This window comes from Bicyclus anynana, chromosome 6 (assembly GCF_947172395.1).
Source record: "Bicyclus anynana chromosome 6, ilBicAnyn1.1, whole genome shotgun sequence".
Classification (NCBI taxonomy): domain Eukaryota; kingdom Metazoa; phylum Arthropoda; class Insecta; order Lepidoptera; family Nymphalidae; genus Bicyclus; species Bicyclus anynana.
In genome coordinates, this window is record NC_069088.1 from 15,351,852 (window position 1) to 15,371,885 (window position 20,034).

General features: G+C 33.4%; 1 protein-coding gene across 2 annotated transcripts in view; it reads left to right on the plus strand.

Annotated features, from left to right (window-relative positions):
• The window catches only part of LOC112053383 (tyrosine-protein phosphatase Lar-like), a 126,709-nt gene extending 108,500 nt beyond the window's left edge, over positions 1-18,209 (plus strand). Inside the window, exons 5-8 of one of the 2 annotated variants that reach the window (XM_024092783.2) lie at positions 1,798-1,891; positions 7,424-7,551; positions 8,425-8,593; positions 10,985-18,209. In XM_024092783.2, the coding sequence (XP_023948551.1) occupies positions 1,798-1,891; positions 7,424-7,551; positions 8,425-8,593; positions 10,985-11,112 (519 nt within the window). In that variant the 3' untranslated portion in view covers positions 11,113-18,209. The remainder of the gene's footprint in view (positions 1-1,797; positions 1,892-7,423; positions 7,552-8,424; positions 8,594-10,984) is intronic. The other variant, XM_024092784.2, reaches the window with a different exon arrangement.
• Positions 18,210-20,034: the final 1,825 nt, after the last annotated feature.

Consider the following 20,034-nt stretch of genomic DNA (forward strand, 5'->3'; position numbering starts at 1 on the left):
AAAAGTTTTTATTGACATTTTTTTGGTTATTTTTGTGCTGAATAGACCTGTGTTTGTTAAGAACTATGTTGGTACACATTTTCACAAAAGATGTTAAGAAATATTTTATTGGAAATACTTCGCCCCTGTAGAGAATTTATAGAGTACGGTATGCATACAGCTATTTAACTTTAGAAGATTGGTTGTAACGTAAATATTATGTTTTTTTGAAACAAAAACAACAAGAGAAATTATTTTCATTATGTTTCAACGGCACTAACTATACTCAGAGTCACAATTATCCGCCATATTAAACTGGGCGGATAATTGTGCCTCTGAGTATATTTAGTTGACTAATTTCTGTTGTAAGCTTAGCTTTATACATAAAATTGTTGAAGGCGACATTGTCAGCGTCACAGACTCCGCGTGAGTTATTTAATTTTTAGTATATCTGCAAGACGTACCAAAACCTTATAGCCTAAATAGCTCAACGGTAAGAGCGGTCGGACTCATCACCGAAGGGTGGTGGTTCGATCCCCACCCCGTTGGTCTATTGTCGTACCCACTCCTAATACAGTCTTTCTCGACTTTATGGAGGGGAATGGGAATATTGGTCATATTTAAAAGATATGGCAAATATTCTTAAAAAAAAAGAAGATCACAGAAACAGATTGTAGTTTTGTGGGCCATCCGAAAAGTAAGAAAAAACAAACAAATTTTCATATTTCTAATAATTATCTATGACGATTTAATAGAAAACAAACGATAAAATATCCAAAACGGCAATAATTCAATTTTATGTTCATTCGCTATAATGGAAAATTGAGTTAGGCCTTACTGTTGCGAATGTTATGAGAATAACATCTTTTTCTTTTTTTATGGAAGATAGGTTCACGATTGACTACAATAATATGCCTGATGGAAACAGTGGCGTGCATAAGGTAGTCGATCAGGGTATGCAATAAAAATTAACCAAACTGGGAAAATCTTCATTAAATAAGCACTAAGAAAACAACTCTTGCAATTATTTATGTTTTAATGCTTGTATGAAGTGTACGCCACTGGATGGAAAGCAGTAATACGGTCTAAGTTGAAGCGCGCTTGCCTAGATACCTTGTAGAGGTTAAAATTGTGTCAGGAAACACAAATGCCGTAAAAACATTCTAAACTTTTGTGTGCCAACTATGAAAGTGTATGCAGATAAGTACGAGGTGCCTGGACATCCACAAAGTAAGGATGCCACCGTTCGCGGCGTCTTGCTGTTCTGTGGTAAAAAAGGGAAGGACAAACGAGATGAAGTTCCTGCACACAATCTCAAAAGTCTCTCTCTTCTTCAATTACACAACAAGTTAAAATCTAGAATGATTAAGGGCTTCTTTGAAATGCATCATAAGCAAGACTTATTAACCCTTTATCTCACACAGTAAAATCGACACAGGTCCTTGTGCGTGAATGAAATAAACGTGAATAAATACACGTCAATTTTGACGGCCTCCATGGCGCAGTGGTATGCGCGGTGGATTTATAAAACGGAGGTCCTGGGTTCAATCCCCGGCTGGGCAGATTGAGATTTTCTTAATTGGTCCAGGTCTGGCCGTGGCTAGTTACCACCCTACCGGCAAAGACGTACCGCCAAGCGATAGCTCAACAAGTTATCCCGCTTCCATCTTAGACTGCATCATCACCTACCATCAGGTAAGATTGTAGTCAAGGGCTAACTTAAAAAAAAAGAAAAACGTATACTTTGTTCAAATAAATGTTGAGGTAATGTTTCAACGAAATCCTAAGCAAATATAACATCATTACGTTTTGTTTCAGATAAAATACCCTCAACACAGAGACTCTGGAATCTACGAGTGCCAGATATCAACGACCCCTCACATGAGTCATTTTATACATTTAAATGTCGTAGGTAAGTGAACTTCGTAGTATTCAAATCTACATTTCAATCGACTCAGTACCTAACGTGTAAAAAGGGTACTATGATAAAATGGACGTTGGGAAAACTTCATTTTTTCTTAAAATAAAACCTGAGTGGAATGGAATACCTAGACTCTAGAGAGTGAATGTTTGTATGAAAATCCTTTAGAGATATGAAATATTTATGCGTTTTTTATTCACTTAAACGATGGGCGAAGCTATAGGAAAAACCGAATAAAAAAATATTATAGGTAATTTAGATATTCAATCACTTTCAATTTTAGTTTTGGTCTTTAATTATCTTTAATATTAAATTAATTATCTTTTTTTCTAATATATAGTACTTTATAGTAATAAAAATATAGTACTTCCATACTTATTATATCGGTTGCCAACTTATTTGTATAATGGCACTCTTCAGTGTCTATCCTACTGTATCTTTTTATTTTGTAACTCATAGACCAGCAATATGACATTTGAAATATAAATCAATATAGAAGATCACGACTTAAAATTCAATTCTGCGATTAGATAGGGAAATTAATTACACAGTTCTCGACAGCCTCTCCCTGATCTATCTAACACAATTATGTGCCTTCAATAATGAACTATAGGTATGTCAGCAAATTTAATATTAGTTGACAACCAAAACTGACGCAAATTCAAGGTGCGGTGTCAATTTTGTACCGCCTACCTATTTATTTATTTATTTTCATGTGTGGTTATTAAATATATATTAGTTAAATTACTTATAATTTGTAAATTAAAATAAAATCATTAAACTTCTAGAAAAAATCAAACAAAATAACTTGCCTTTTGTTTACAGCAAAATATTATCACAAATTATTTATGTTTTTTTACAAACTAATAAAATTATTTAATAAAAATTTTTTATGCTAAAACCAATACATATTATAAACATTTTATGTAAGTATAAACGAATTCATACTTTTACTAAAAGCTTCCGGACCGCGTCACCTGGTCATAACTGCAAAAACTGACCGTGAATGGTCAGTTTTATCATTCTGTAATGTTGTTCATAGACGAAAGTGCTACCAAAAAAGTAAAACTCATTAGCAAGATTCAGCGATTTTTAATTGACGTGGGCGTCTCTGAGGCGTAGGCAATCTTTCTAGGGTTAAAAACAGTTATTATATTTTTTTAAGTACTTTCCCATTTTACAGGCAAAAAGCCTGTTTTAAGGTTATGTAGGAAAACAGTGCAATAGATGGATTGAACTATTCACATTTCAGGCAATCTTTACACCATTGTGCCGTTGACGGTTTTTTTGTTTCAATGTATAGGCAATCGATTCCATGAAATCTGTTCGAATAAAATGAAATGAAATTTTTATGAAATGTGCATCTGCCTTTGTCGTGTTGTCTGCATTATGACGTCAGCAACAATAAAAACATATTGCTTACAAACATTTTATGTTACATTTTACGAGAACGTGGTTTTATTTCGAATCTGATTAACCACAATATTTTTATTGTAACCTATATTAAGTAGGTTTATTTCATTAAGTATATATATTTTTTTATTCTCTACAAGTAAGCCCTTGATTACAATCTCACCTGATGGTAAATGATGATGCAATCTAAGACGCGGGCTAACTTGTTAGGAGTAGGATGAAATCCACACTCCTTATGGTTTCTACACGACATCGTACCGGAACGCTTAATCGCTAGTCGGTGGGATGGTCAACCAGCCAGACCTGGACCAATTAAGAAAACTTCAATCGGTTCAGCCTGTGATAGAACCCAGGACCTCCGTCTTGTAAATCCACCGCGTATAAACCGCGCCACGGAGGTCCTCATCTTTGGACTATACAATACCATACATGTTAGGTACCTATGTTTTGCAGCAAGTGCAAAATGAAGTTTATATATTTTCTTATTATATTTTAGCTTTATGTTATCATTAAGATACAAATCTTAATGATAACAACCATCATCATCATACAGATTGACATTCTAATTGATTATGAAACAAGATAGCGTTAGTTCGGTTTGCTTACAAGAAGACGAGTCTAATGAAGATGACATTAATGAACCGTCGGAAAGTGTAACGGAACCTTCACTCCCCACAACTCAACCCCTCTCCCAACGCGCAATGCGAGCAGCAGTGCGTCGCGCAGCCGCTTCGCAGTTTGGATCGTGCCGCGATGCAAGAACCAGCTCATGACTAAGGGCCCCGTATGGGTTAAAAACTAGTCGGGCATACTCCGACCTAATATCACGTGAGTTTTAGCTGTGTTTCATAATCAATCAATATGAATAACATTCACAATAGTTTAGATTGACATCCCTTGCTGGATAAACTTCTGTAGGGAGTTACAAACACCGCGGTGCTTCCTGTGATCCGTTTGATGTCGTCCATCCACTTAGTGCAGGGTCGATCAACATCGCGCTTTCCTGTGCGAGGTTTTAGTTCAAACACTTGGGTCCTCGACGTCCGTCGGTTCTTTGAAGTATGTGCCCATTGTAACTTCAGCTTTGCACCTTGTAAAGCTATTGCAGTCATATTACTTCATGCATGTTAACTATAATAAAACTAATCTAACTGAATCTTCGCTTCTAATTTAGTTCAATGACTTGGATCTTATAAAATTCATAGTTAAAGATCATAACTTGGATTTGTATGTAGAGTTCTTGTTGGATTGTAAGTCGTCATTGGTATTACCTTCACTGTTCAATGATTTTGGTCTTCAGGCACTGATGATTTTTGGTCTAAAGATATCACGCAGTTTTCCGAAAGTGGCTAATTCTAAGTCGTCGGTTTTCCTCCTTTTGTCAAAGTTGACCACTAACTGAACCATTTTCGGGATATTTGAGTAATGAACCTTGATAAATATCTTTTCACTTATTCACCAAAAATTTACTTATTCACCAAAAATAGAACCTATAACAAATTAATAATAAAATTGGAAAAGGTTTTTGACAGTACTTGTAAACTATGATCATAGGCTACAATATCGCATTGCAATAGGAATCATATGAACTTTACTAGAATATTTACATAATATTCATAGAATTAATAAAAGAAGAAACGTGGGTACGAGTATATACAACATGGTAAACATTCGTTAAACTTTGTTATTTCTTACACATCAAGTTAACAAAGATTTTCGGCTGCTTGTGTGAAAATTAAATTGTACAATTCTATCTTTCTTTTTATATTAACATCATAGTTCCATCCGTGTAATTACTCGTAGTACAAAACTTAATTTCTCGCAGAAAAAATCAAAAATCAAAATCAAACGGCAGATGAAGTTATATATATAGTCAACTACTGCATAATAACTGAATACCTTTTCAGTAAAATATAAAATTCATTCATATCTGTTATGTCCACATTTTATCGATACACACATATATCTCCCATTCCCCTATTAAATAAATTAAAATTATATTCGTTATTATTGTAACATTTTGCGGATATTTTTTTTAAATAAAAATATCGTCCATTTTTGGAACACGATACTCTTTCGATATTAGCAAAATTGAAGGACTTTGGAACACAATTAACTGTTTCACAACTTTCCACACAACAAAACTGAAGTATCATAAACCAACATTCAAAGTTGAATTTCGTTAAAAAGTTCCACCAAAGTAAATCGAGTCACGAGTCACGGGCCCCCGCAAGTTAGCGGGTACTAAAATGTTTACGTTTGAACAAGTTCGTTAATTATGTGCGGCATATTAATGGCACGCACGCAACCTAAACCCCTCCAACTTTCATGCCGTTCTTATTGGCATGCAAGGGTGACACGAAAATGTTTAATTATTTCTTCGCCCCACAGAACGCGTTCGGAGGGATGACGGGTCAGTGTCATGCCCAAGGTCAGGCGACCCCATCGCAGGAATATTATGTTGTTGACATGTGTTTTTCTATCTACCCTACGATTACGTACCCAATTAATATGAAACCCAAGGGACTCGTAAGCGTTTTACTGAATGACTTTTTAATTCTCTACTACAAAATACTTTTTATTTGGTACACTTGTCATGGTTAGTTAAATAACGTACGCTACGCAATAGCTAGTGTAAAGAGTTTGTAATTTCTTTTTCATTGACATGGAAATTAAAGTTGAATAATAATTACATATACAAGCACTCACCCAAGGCTTTATCCATGTGGAATTCGGGACCAACGAAATCGATTCGAAACAATTCAAAAATTGTTTAATTTGTTCTGCAGCACTTATTTTCACCTCTTCTCACTTTTTGGTACCCCTTCTCACTGCGTTTTTCGGTGTTGAGTCCACAGTCCAGCACTATGAGAACCTCCACTGACTCTTGGCAATATTTGAAAGAACTCATTATACTCGTTTTTTAAATAAAAATGTAATTTGACCTCAAATGCGAAATTTCGTCCAGTCCGTATCTTCCAAAAATATGCACATAAAAGTATAATAAAGCAAATCCAAATCGATTCTAAAACCACGATTCCCGCACAATCTTACAAATTAATATCTTGGTGTAAAAACATGGTCGACATTAACGATGTTTATCGTCTGTTTATTATCAAGCAATAAAAGTCCGGGCGACAACCCGGGAGGATTGTAAAAAACGTCTTCGCGACTTAATTAATTTCTCCAGAATAGATAGATACTTTTTTTGTTATTATGTCGAGTCTCGCAGACACTGAATTTATTAAGGCTAGTGGTTATTCATAAGACTACAGTTTCGGGGGATTTATCTTTCACAGCTCTGCCTACAAATTGTGAGCAAGGTGCAATGGTCCTTGCAAGCAATTAGTGACTTTTTGTAGTATCTCTACTCCTTAATATTTAGATTATTGTGAACGGCACCTGCAATTAAATAATTACTTATAAATTTTATAAATTTTTTTTTCAAAGATGCCATGTTAATTGTGACATTAAGTTTCACAATATGATGCAAAGTTATGTTGATTCTAATTCTAATGTCGCATTTCATGAAAGTACCTACAGCTATCTGAGTAGGTAATAGCATGCCAGTAATCAATAAAATATTTTTACAGACAGCTTATTCCCTGCTAAAAAGCGACGAGAAAGCGAGCAATAATAATATTTTTGCAGTAAATAGCCTAAACAAAACTATTATAATATAGGCATAGTAAATTGATGCAAGCTGTCACTAGATAGGTATAGGCAGCGTAGGAAACTTATGTTTGGCAGGCCCTACAAAAGGTCTGTCTTTTGCAGTGAATAACTAAATATCCAACGGTTGATATGATGATGATGACGATGAATGAAGATATGCAAAGTAACATCGTATTTCAGTTTAATACTTTATTAATTTTTATTTTTTTTTATTGAGTAAGAATACAATAAGGAACTTAAGCTAACTTATCCTAATAACTATACAAACCATGCCCACGTGGAATGGTGGCAAGAATACTGGCTGCATTTCCGCGCTGAACAGCCAGGCTGATCCTTTGCGTAAAAAATGAGCCAGCCCTTCTGTCACCAGTTGAGGCAACTAGCCGTGGTGAAATGATTCGGTAAATTTTATTAAATTAATGTTATTTGTTTCAGAACCAACGACAGAAATAATCGGAGGTCCGGACCTCTACATCGATCGGGGCAGCACTATCAACCTAACATGCGTAGTGTTGTACTCACCCGAGCCACCGGCGTACATATTTTGGAATCACAATGATGCGGTGCGTATTTTGTAGCCTAGCTTGCATTTTTATGACTTTATTTGTAGAATTCATGACGGCCATCTAAAGTATTTTACCATTCAGTAATAGTACGATTTTCGATAAAAGTTACTTTGAGTCTTAATTTGCATCCCAGAAAACGTCTACATACAAAAAATCATAATGTTATCTGATCACTTAACTGACTCCAACTGAAAATATTGCTCTGTTATAAACCGGTTTTGCACTTAACATCAGGGCCTTTAGCTATGTGGCACGTAGATTACAAACTATTACTATTACTTTCTAATTATTACTTTCTACAAACGCGAACGCTTCAAATCTAAAAACAATGTATGGAAAACTTAATCGACAGATCCAATCGATAACTTGTTCACGTGACCTGTCGATAGCAAATGTTTTTTTTTTTTATTCTTTACAAGTTAGCCCTTGACTACAATCTCACCTGATGGTAAGTGATGATGCAGTCTAAGATGGAAGCGGACTAACTTGTTAGGAGGAGGATGAAAATCCACACCCCTTTCGGTTTCTACACGGCATCGTACCGGAACGCTAAATCGCTTGGCGGTACGTCTTTGCCGGTAGGGTGGTAACTAGCCACGGCCGAAGCCTCCCACCAGCCAGACCTGGACAAATTAAGAAAATCTCAATCTGCCCAGCCGGTGATCGAACCCAGGACCTCCGTTTTGTAAATCCACCGCGCATACCACTGCGCCACGGAGGCCGTCAAACATGTCATTACCATACATTTTGAAGCATTTGCGATCGTAGAAAGAGAATCCGTGCCACATGGCTACAGGCCTAGGTGTGTCTGTTACGTCACCTATTATAAAAAAAAACCTATAATATAGTTTTTTGTATTGTTTTAACCAGATAATAAGTTACGACTCCCCAAGAGGTGGCGTGTCAGTCGTCACGGAAAAGGGGGAGACGACCACCTCCTTCCTCCTCATCCAGCAAGCGAGGCCTTCTGACTCAGGGACCTACCAGTGCAACCCGAGCAATGCTCAGGCTAAGAGCATTGTTGTGCATGTACTTAATGGTGAGTTTTATTATTTATCAAATTATTTATAGCTTGGCAAATTCGTTCGTAACACTCCCGATGGACCGCGCGGGCCTAGGGCACCTCACTTTCCCTCACGCACGATTTCACACCCGCCCAGTCTATCCCCCCGTCGCCCGTATACCATGGGAGTGTCATCAACGAACTTGCCAAGCTGTATAGCATTGTCACCCTACTGTTATTTAAGTAAACAGAGCTAATAGCTGTCAAATATAGCAGGGGCTCGCAAACTTTTATGATAGCTGATGAAATTAATTAATTGTTTGCAAATTAATGACACTGTCTTAAAACAGAAACAAATATCTGGCGAAAAATACTTATTTAGGGTGAATTCATTAAATTCTATCAATATGTTATCATTGTATGCAGAGAAAAAATACAGTGTAAAATTGTTGACAAACAACCTATAAAATGTCTTTTCCTTTACCCATATAAATAACTTTATAATAGTGTAAGCAAAACCCTTACCCCGTTTACCTACAGAGCAAAAACCTATACACCTTTTGAAAAGCAATATTGTTGTGTAGTGAGATAATGCAGGTACTTCCATCATATTGCTGGTTAACTTTAAAAGCTCTTATACTTCTCCTTTGTTTCATAAAATATTTAATAATAACATCATACCACAGAGTCTTTTGAAATTCCTATTCTCATTTTAGTATAAAACAACAAAGCTTAAAAACGATGAGCTTATTAAATTTTTCATATTCATTATTCTAAAGGATGAGCCATTTATAAAAAAATACAATATCCAAGGCCCATGACAGCACTATCTATTAGGGGGATCCCAATTTCCTTGATAAACGACCTCCGTAAGATAAAGGGAAGTATTTTTAAATCCTCCGATGGAATAAAACTCGAAGATGCTGTAACCGTTAACAACGACAGCGATGAATCAAAGAAATGAATGGTCGAAGGAACGTGTCTAATTACGTTAATCCATTGTCTTTTTTAGCAAAGTAATTTACAGTCTGGCGAATTGGCAACTATCAAAGTTAACAGCAGTAAAATAACAGTTTCTTATTATTTCGATAGATGAATTAAGATAGATTGGAACGAACTAGTAGCTCTTTTTTTCGGCAAACAGAATTATTGCATAAAATACTTTAATTTGACATCAATATTTATGGATAAAAGATACGTAAATCAGATGAATAATAAAATCATCGCCATCATGAAGATTTATAAACAAAAATACACTGCTAAATGACGTAAAATGTTTCGAATCACATGTTTTTTGTCATATGTTAAAAATATGAGTATTCATAGAATACGAGTTCATTTTAGATATTTAAAAGAAATACTCGTAGTTCGTAAGGTTCTATGATAATTGCTATCCACAGATCTAGAAACGGCTGGGGAGTAGAAGGATTTTTTATTTTTCGCAAAAACTATTCTTTAAGGCATATTTAAGCGACTGCGAGTGCCTCACCCGCAGACGAATATTTAAATCGTTAATGTTTAAAAGGCGATTGAGAGCTCCTTTTCGTACTCTATGATCACTACACATATACTTATACACTTGATACACTTGCAAAGTTGATCGCAATCTTTTATTGTTTGTGATTATTTATTTTATTTTGTTTACTTTTGAAATGTTTGATAATAGTTATCAATTTCTAAACATAACTTTGAAATATAAGTAATAGGTAGATACGTAGTTTATTCGGAATTCAGATTTCTTTCTTCTGCACCACTGTCAAACGATTAGTGGAAATTCGGGTTTCATAACAACACAACTCTGCAACACTACTGCTACAACACAACTGACCAGTAAAGTATATTCCACAGATCCAATTATCCACTACCAACCTTGAGGACTCAGAAGGAATTTTCTATTCTGTGTAATTTATTTTAGTTATGTGCCTAGTGGGAGTTTTCAATATTTTCATACTGTTACTATCGCGTTAACGTAAACGCGAATTTATATGGAATTGAAACAGTTGTGCAGTTGAGTCAATAGATGGCGCTGTTTCAATTCCTTAGAAGCAGAATCAGAATCGTTTATTTGCGAAAAACATTAAATTTAATTATACAAAGACGTTCTTACGTATTAGGTAACAAATGTTTAATTAATAAAATTAAAACTATATAAGTTAAAACTAAATGACATTGAGTTTAAAAGAAATATAATTACAACTATTTTTTTGAAGTATCAGCAAAGTACTCTTCTATGGAGTAGTAACATTTTTGTATTAGAAACTTTTTAATTTTTAGAAATTCGTGTTTACGTTAACGCGATAGTAACAGTATGAAACTGCCACTGGGTCCTCTTGTGCACGCCACTGTATATCTCGTTTTATATTACTCAATTACAGTTTGTTCAATCGGCAATGCTATTGTTGAGAACAGTTTTAATGTTTGCCAAAGAAGCAAATTCGATTTTCCCTTTGTCAGGTGAGTATCCGGCCGCGATGCAGAGGGGCGGTCAGGCCTTCGCCCCAACCTCACTCCACTGCGTGGTCCTCGCCGTGGGACTCTTCCTGGCGTTGTCTTGACATCTGCAAACTGGTCTGTCCGTGTAAATAGTGTCCCAATCTATTTCGCTGTTTATAATGATGCTTGTGATATTATAGCAGGTCCGATTTTAACATGGTGTTATATTTATTCAATTATGAATAGGGATGTTGACACTTATCGAAATGTTTGTTGTTCAAGTACTAATGTTTTATGAAATAGCTTACTTACAGAATGTTCATTAAAAACTTAATAGATTTTTGTATAAACTTATAAGCGTCTTAACTTTTTACATTGGTTCTGTTTTTTTGTTGAGAGACTTACAATTGATATACCTATAAATTCATATTTTTGTAGTTCTTCAGCTAATTTTATTCAAGATAAGTTACTTCTTTGCTTTGCTATTGAATTAGTTTTCGTCTTAATTATAAAAAATAATTTTATAACTTAAAATTAAATTTAAATAAAATATAATGATTTGAGTCACATCCTCTATTCCAAGCGACGGTTTTTAAACGGAAAAATAAATACACTTGATTACCTTTAAAATATGAATATTCAGTGATTCAATTTGATTAATATAACCAATTTCAAAGTTGTTTAGTAAAATTATCATATCTATTTAAAATGCTACGTTCCATTTTACTTATTTTTATGTCAATCATACAAAACGGTTTAATTTTATTTCTTCATCAAAACGTATTCAAAAACAAAAACTCATGATATAAAATAATTATTTAACAATCAACTCAACGAGTTTTGAAGTTAGTTGATTGTAAAATAATAATACCTAAATGTCAGTTCATTTATGAATTGGTATATTGGTATTTTGAACCGCTTCACAAAAATGTCACGAACTAATTAATGGTTGACGTGAGCAGTATATGAAATGGAACGTAGCAGGCTTCAGATAATCATATAATCCGATAGTCGATTTGTTCCTAGCCTAATAAGAGACGATAAGCTGCGTACATCTACTTTGTAGATTATACAATGACAGTTCTTTTGTCTTAGAACGGTGACCCAATTAATTTATCCAATGCAAAGTATCTTTAAATGTATCTATATAAGTATTTTTGATACAAAATAAATTAAAAATAATATATATCTGCCTACCTATATACGTAAGTACACATGCGTCGCGGCGCGCGGCCGCTCGCAGTGCGCGTTGAGAGAGGGGATAAAAGAGGGGATAAGTTTTGGGATGTAAAGATTCTGTTTCACTCTCCAATCATTTCTGAATGTCATCTTGATGGGAACCGTCTTCTTGTAAACAAACCGAAGTAACACTATGTTGCTTCAAGTTTGTTATTTGCGACATCGAATGAAGTAGCGGTTTCCATGCTGTCGGCAGCACCCATGCATGATCACATGACGACTAATTTCTATTGCTTCACGTATCTAACGAGGTACTAGAAACTTTTCCCATAACAATATCTACGGATAATTAAATTCCAAAATAAATCTATATGGATTAATTAACTTTTAATTTGATAAATACCTACCATGGGGTTCGTTCTAAGACTTTTGAAAAGTCATGCTGTGACATATTTTAATTAATTAGGCGCAAATATCAGTGTAAGCAGCCGAAATAGTTTTGCTATTTCATAGTGTGGGTTGTGTTATGTATTATATAAATTTAATTAATCCCTGAGCAAGTAGATGTGCTTGTTTCTTATATAATTGTATATATTCTATCTTAAGGGTTATGACTGTATTAATTTTCATCATGTTTAGTGTTAAGAATATCGTTTTAATAGTATCATTCGAGTATATTAATTATGCCATAGACAAGGGAAGAAGACTTCTTTTGTAAATTTAAAGTTTAAATATTTAATAACTTCAAATATATAAAAAAAATTAAATTTTAATTAATAATCGTCATGTTTGCTTATTTGTTGAAATTTTAATTAATATTTTTTTTTATTTCATTGAAAATAAAGGCTTTATTATTATTATCAGATGCAAAAGAAGCATAAGAATCATTTTAACCCCATACTACATTATATTTCGTATTATTGATACTCTTAATTATGATACAAAACTAAAAATAATACTTGTTTAAAGAGATTATATATAGAATAGATAGAATCTCTTCACACTAGCCTTTTTTCAAGATCGTAGCCTGCGCTACGCCGACGTTCTACGAACATCTACGCGAGTTCTCTTTTCTCAAGTTTTATTGCTGAAATAAAAGACTACGTCGTCGTCTACGCAAGTGTGTGTTTTCTCAATTATTATTGCTAAAAAAATATCTTTTTTAAAACTTCAAACTTCAATAGCAGGCCAACGATCCGCCACCTATCAACACACCTACATGTGTATATTAATATTGTATTTGGAAATAGCGACTTATTTCACTTACTGTTTTCAAATTTTTCAACAAATTCACTTCCTGTAATTTATTTTACAAGTTGCATGGTATGTATCTTATCAATTAGTCGTATTTTCCTTTGAGCTATGGCATACAAATACATTTAAAATGTAGATAGGTTGTTCAAAGTTATAATATGTAAAGTGACCATTTATAGGCTGGTATTATTTTTATCGCATTCTCTTCCGTTAACTGAGATGGACTTAAGTGAAGTGACTATCAAAACAGATAATGGTATGAACAAAACAAAATGGTGAGAAAAATGAATAAACAGGAATGATAAACAGCTGACAATACTATATTAACACAAATGTTTAGAAAATAAAAGTATTGTACATAATATGATAAAAGAGTAAAGATATACGAATCATTCTATCTAGATATAACTGTTTGTTATAAGGAATGTAAAATTGTAAGTAAAGTTTTAGTGAATAATCAAAAAACTGTTGTAAATACTATGTATAAAAACGACTGACACTGGTCATACAAAATTTACTTCCTTATTTTGTCTTTTTTAATTTAAAATAAAATAAAATAAAATAAATAAAAAAGCCTTTATTCTAGTATCCATTTACAATTTTAACTTACAATCTAACATTAATAAAAAAGAAATAATACACTAGATACAAGTCGCCTGTACGGCGTAGGCCTCCCCCAAATCTTTTCATATTTTCCTGTTTCGGGCTGTACGCATCCAGGCCGTGCCGGTCGTTTGTGAGAAGACGTCTCTCCATCTCCTTTTCTGGCGACCTCTTTTTCTTTTTTCGCCCCTTGGTACCCATTCCGTCACCCTTTTGGTCCATCTATCGTTCTGCAGTCTACAAATATGCCCAGCCCATTTCCACTTTAAGGATCGGATCCTTTTTATTATATCCGTCAGTTGTGTTCTTTTCCTTATGGTTTAGTTTCTTACTCGGTCCTTTATTTTTACGCCCAGTATGCTTCTTTCCATTTTCCTCTGACAGATAGAAAGTTTATCCTCCTCTTCTTTTCTTAGTGACCATGTTTGGCATCCGTACGTTAGGCATGGTAATATTGCAACTTCGAACAGTTTCCTTTTTATACTCATGTCATGTCTTTTTTAATTTAATACTATTAAATTACACACTAGTCACATTTTAAGTCATAGTATTCAAGATAAATTATTATTGACCACGTTTATAGCGTGGTCAATAATTATTGATCTCTTAAAATAAGTCAAAAACATCGTGGAATGATTGGGTTCAACAATAGTCTAAAGGGCAGGAAGTCAAAACCTAAGCATTTTGGATTTTTGTCAGGCCCCTTAACTATTGAACTACTGAGGTTTATTTTTCCCAATTGTAAAAATCTTTTGTGGGTTCTTAGTTAGTTTCGTATACATTTGGGGGGTTTTAATCATGAGCCTGTTCTTGCAACGCGCAGTATTAACGTTGGGGATGAAAATATGACCACCGCCATTTAAGCTAGATTATGCGTTCTATACACTTAAAAGTCGAAGACGCCATGTTTTAAAAACAAATCCAAAATGGAAAAAAAATAAACTAGTTTTCATATTCCGGCAAATTAAAGTTATTGCAGTTTATTTATAACAATATAATAATTGTTTAAAGTAATAAGATTTACGTCAACAGAAAATTAACAAAACTGTGTTGACTTCTATTTTATAAATTATTCCAACTAGTAGTTTTAACAGGTTCAAATCAAGAATTAATTAGAACAATTAAAAACTTAATTATACTTAATGGTAAACATGCCGAGGCAATTTTATTGCCTTTAACACTGAATAAAATATTTTGAATTAATAAATAATAATTATACTTACTCAAGCGAACCAACACACGGCTTCATAACTTAATCCATTTGACGCGAAACTACCACTTAAAATAGGTTCAAACATTGCAACAAAGTAACCAGCTTTAGTACGTTGTTTTTAAATAAATTCGATAACTAACAAAATATTTTAGAAAATCCAAAAAAATTGAGTTAGTCTCATTCAACGATTCTCGTCAAAATTATTTACCTAGGTCGTTGGGAGTAGCAGTCTTAATTCAAGGTAATGAAGCTTCATAATAATTAAAATACCTCCATTCAAATGTATTCAGGATAATAATAATTGTTTATATTTGCAATGGTAGTTGTTCTTTGTCTGTTTTTGCGTCATTTATCACGTCATAAAATAATATTTTAATTATTATGGCTGATAATAATTCAAAGGGAAACGTGATTTTATTTCAAAGTAGAGTATCGATAAAATGCATTTAATTTTTATGTCGTGCAATTTTATTGAAAGTATCGCCGCTCGATCAATGCCAGATAACGGGATACTATAATAATGGAAATGGCCGAAACGAAAATAAATTGTTTTTTTAAAACAATCGGATTGGATATGACGTGCATATTATGGTCAATTCAATCAGAATTAATAACGATCGATGTATTGGAATCGGAGAATGATAGTCTTTTTATTAGTAAAACTTTTGATTAATATAAAATTTTGTGTTTGTTTTTATATATTTTTTTGATAAGTTAATAAAATAAGCAAATTAGATTTTTTAGGAATACATAACATACCTAATTTGTTCTGTTTTTTTTTAATTATATGACCCGTGTACAGTCTATGTAATTAAACATATTATTAGTATTATAAATAGGTTAAATTTTATAGTATTAATATAGGAGAAAGTATAAATTTTACAGTTTAGATAAACGAAGTAATAATATTTCATTTAAAAAAAACATCTGTATATTACCTTCCTCTAAGCGTGATCTTTCCTTTAGTATTAAAATAGGAATTATATTTTTTTTAAATAATTAATAAATGTCACAGATTACTTAGCAAATATGTGTTTACGAATTAGTAAAATTAAACAAATATTAAATTAAGGTGGAAACATATTTATAATATCTAATACAGCATGGTGTCTCATCAACCTTGGAATTTGACTTTACTATTATGCATAACTGGGCACTTATGCATACTTAACTATGTTAAGTATGTTTCCACCTATATTTTGTTTTAAAGGTCAAAGCACATGTAATCGTTCCCCGTCCTAACACTTTTTTAAAAATTACCCTCATCTGTAGTATTGAGGTATCGAAGTGCTTTTAAAGACAGATGCTGTCATTAAATACTAAAAATATTCTATTGATTTAAAAATCAACTCTAAAATGTATATATCCTACAAACTTGATACTTTTCTTTTGAAGTTTTGCACGTGTAAAGATAAAACTCATGTTCTATTTTATACTTAACAGTAAATGAAAACTTGATCGCCAAATAGACGTTCATGAAACCCCACAGCATATTATGAGAGTTTTTCTAAAATTTAAAAGGAATCTAGTAAACAGCTTTAGCGTCGACGCACGGCGATGCCTTCACATTTTGCGTTCTATGTTGTGTCTTCCATTTCACCAATCACAAAACAGCACCTAAATGTCCTGTAATTAAAAGTATCATTACAATGCAATGATAAGGTTTTTAGTAAAACTTACAACCAATAAAATGTAAGATTTCATTCTTATTACAAGTTGATTCTGTTAATTTGAACAGTCTTTAAAGTTATAATAAATTTGGGTAGTGTTTATACGAAATCAACAAAAACAATAAACGTAATGAAACGTTTGTTAATTTTACAAACTTAAAAACATGCGAATACTACTAGTGAATATTAAATTAAATTGTTTCATATAGTATGACTCAACGTCTATTTGGCCGGCAAAGTTTTATAATTTATTTTTGCACAGCAAAACATCTCTTTCATTGTTAATGACACCTGTGGACGACATTCTTTATTTTCAATATTCTTTTTGATAAAAAATTTTTTAAAAATGTCTGTGATTTTCCTTTTTATTATAGATATCTAAAATCAAAATCCTTTTGGTGAAAGGTAAAGGTTATGAAATACAAATTTTCACGTCAGAAGATAGTTCTTTCTCAAGGGACTTATAATGTATTTATCGAAAGTATATATTAGAAATTGTCGAAAAGTAAAACAAAAGAATACCTATATATCGTTTTATTAATTTTAATTCTGTTTCCTTTTGTGACTTTGTTGTCGTGTAAACTACTCGTGTATAATAATAATAATACCCTTTTTTTGGACCCCACACTAAGGGTGCCACTTAAGGGTCTCATTGACAATGGAAGAGAGCGTCATGTAAAAAACATTTGTAAATGGGTCTCTACATGTTGTCCGATAGAATTTTGAAAATCATCTTTGTGTAAAAATGTAACAAGAGATAAAATATTTCGCCGAAATATTTTCCTCTGTATAGGTTACGTAACAGATCTCGTTTACTATAACCAGTTATTATTATGTGGAAAGTTTATTATTGTACAAGTAACAATAGTATAAATATTTGTTGTACGTATTATGGATACTCGGTCGTGTCATTTGCACGATCTATAAATTACATCTATAATAAACATTATAAAGAAAAATAATAAAGTTTAAAAAAAATTGCGTTTGTTTTGACCCAATATCCTCCTGAGTATTTTTCAAAAATATGCTCAAAATAGATCACAAGAGATTTATAATATGTATATAATTTCAATATAAAAATTATTAATATTAAGGAAAAAGAGAAGATTTTATAGAAAAAAATTACCACCAGACATTTCTGATATAAACCTGTAAGATTTGTTTCTATCATATTTATGGTACGCAAAGAAACTGTTAGGTACAACCAAGAGTTTGGATTACGGTGGTTTGGCTGGTTACATGGGGTCCATATCCATACTCATCCATACTCAACTAAAATAGAATAGGCTATCTTTAAGCTTATATAAAATTAAAAAGGTCATATTTTATTTATTCAGCTTGATTTTTTTTCCTTCCCAAAATTTCGGGCAAAGGCATCCCCCAAACTCTTCCACTGTTCAAAACATCTACTTTTATCATACCGAAGTACAAATCAAGACAGGGTAAATTTATAAATCATACCCTCTTGCAATTGAAGCCATCTCAAAATTGGATCGAGTGTCACTGGGGTTTATTTATAAGGCTGTGTCAGAACGTCTTTATAAAATAACTAGCGGACCCGGTCAGGCTTCCCTTTGACTTATGTGCGCTTATTCCCTACCTACCCCTACCCTACAAATGCTCCATATAAACCTCCACCCCCCATTTTAGGGAAGTGGGGGTCAGAAAGACAAAAGTTGCCTATGTCACTCTCCATTCTTTCAACTATCCATTTAAAAAATCACGTAAATTCGTTGCTCCTTTTTGCCGTGAAAGACGGACAAACAGACAGATAGTATGGATATTAAGTGCTAGGTAATGTCTTAAGTAACGATTAAAATAATTTATAAAGGAAAATCAGTAGAAAGGCATGGAAGGGGAAGTATGACTTGTAGGTATGGATTTCAGGGGAACTCCTAAGGGAGTTGGAGAAGATGGCTACAGATAGATCGAAGTAATCCACTTAATTGCGGTATCAGTGGTTGAATTTGCAGTTAGTTCGTCTCAGAGTTAGTCGGTTAAATTCTATTACATACTACAGTTTCATAAACTATTTCCCTGTCTTGTACAAATGCATAGCAGTTTTGTTTAAGCAGTTAAAATCTTTAAAAAATAATAATTGTATTGTTAAATGATTCGCATATAGAAGAAGTATATTTATTATCGTTTACTCGTATTTTTCTATCGGCGAATTATTTATCAATACAATTATTATTTTTTGAGGCCTTTGCGATTGGAAAACTCCGCGATATCTTTACGTCCAAAATTCCTCAGTACCTGTCTTCAAACAGTGCGTGTTGCCAATGATAACCTATGGATCGGATACTTGGTCGGGCCTTATAAGAAGGTTCAAAGTTACACAGCGGGCGATGGAACGAATTATTTATGAAGTTTTTCTATGAGGAGATCCGCAGACGGACCAAAGTCACTAACATAGCTCAGCGAGTCGCGAAGCTGAAGTAGTAAAAGGTAAGCCGAAGAGCCGATGGACGTTGGGGTCCCAAGGTGCTAAAATGGTACTAGGTGGACCGAAGACATCAAGGATTTGCTGGAAGCCGTTGGATACTGGCGACTCGAGACTGTTGTGTTTGAAAATCCATACAAGAGGCCTATGTCCAGCAGTGGACGTCCATTGGCTGATAATGATGATGATGATCCTATAAATCCTCTAGAGTTAATTGAAATATTACTGGTGTTTCCTTTTAAAATTATTCAGTACAAAGTAAATAACAGTTAGGGCACAACCTTTTATTCTCTTTCAAATAGAGCTTCAAAACAATGATGTGTTTCATCATATTATCTAAACTTTTTAAATATTGAAAATACTAAACATTTTGTCTCAAGTCCCATATTCAGCGAAAGTATTTATTTTAGGTAATAGATACTCGAGGATTGAACTGAACTACGGACTTTTTTTAATCTATCAAACTTAGCTGTAAATTAATTTTTAATTCTATCTTGAAATTTTTACATTAGCTCTTAGACCATGGGGAACGTCGAGAGACGGAGGGAAAGAATAACGCATTATAGATTCATGTTACGGCTGAGTTGTAAAACTTTTTGTTTACATGCAAGGAAAATACGAAATCCGTCCAAGGGGGGAGGGGGCAGACATGGGCGGGGCCGATGGCGCCTTATGAATATCT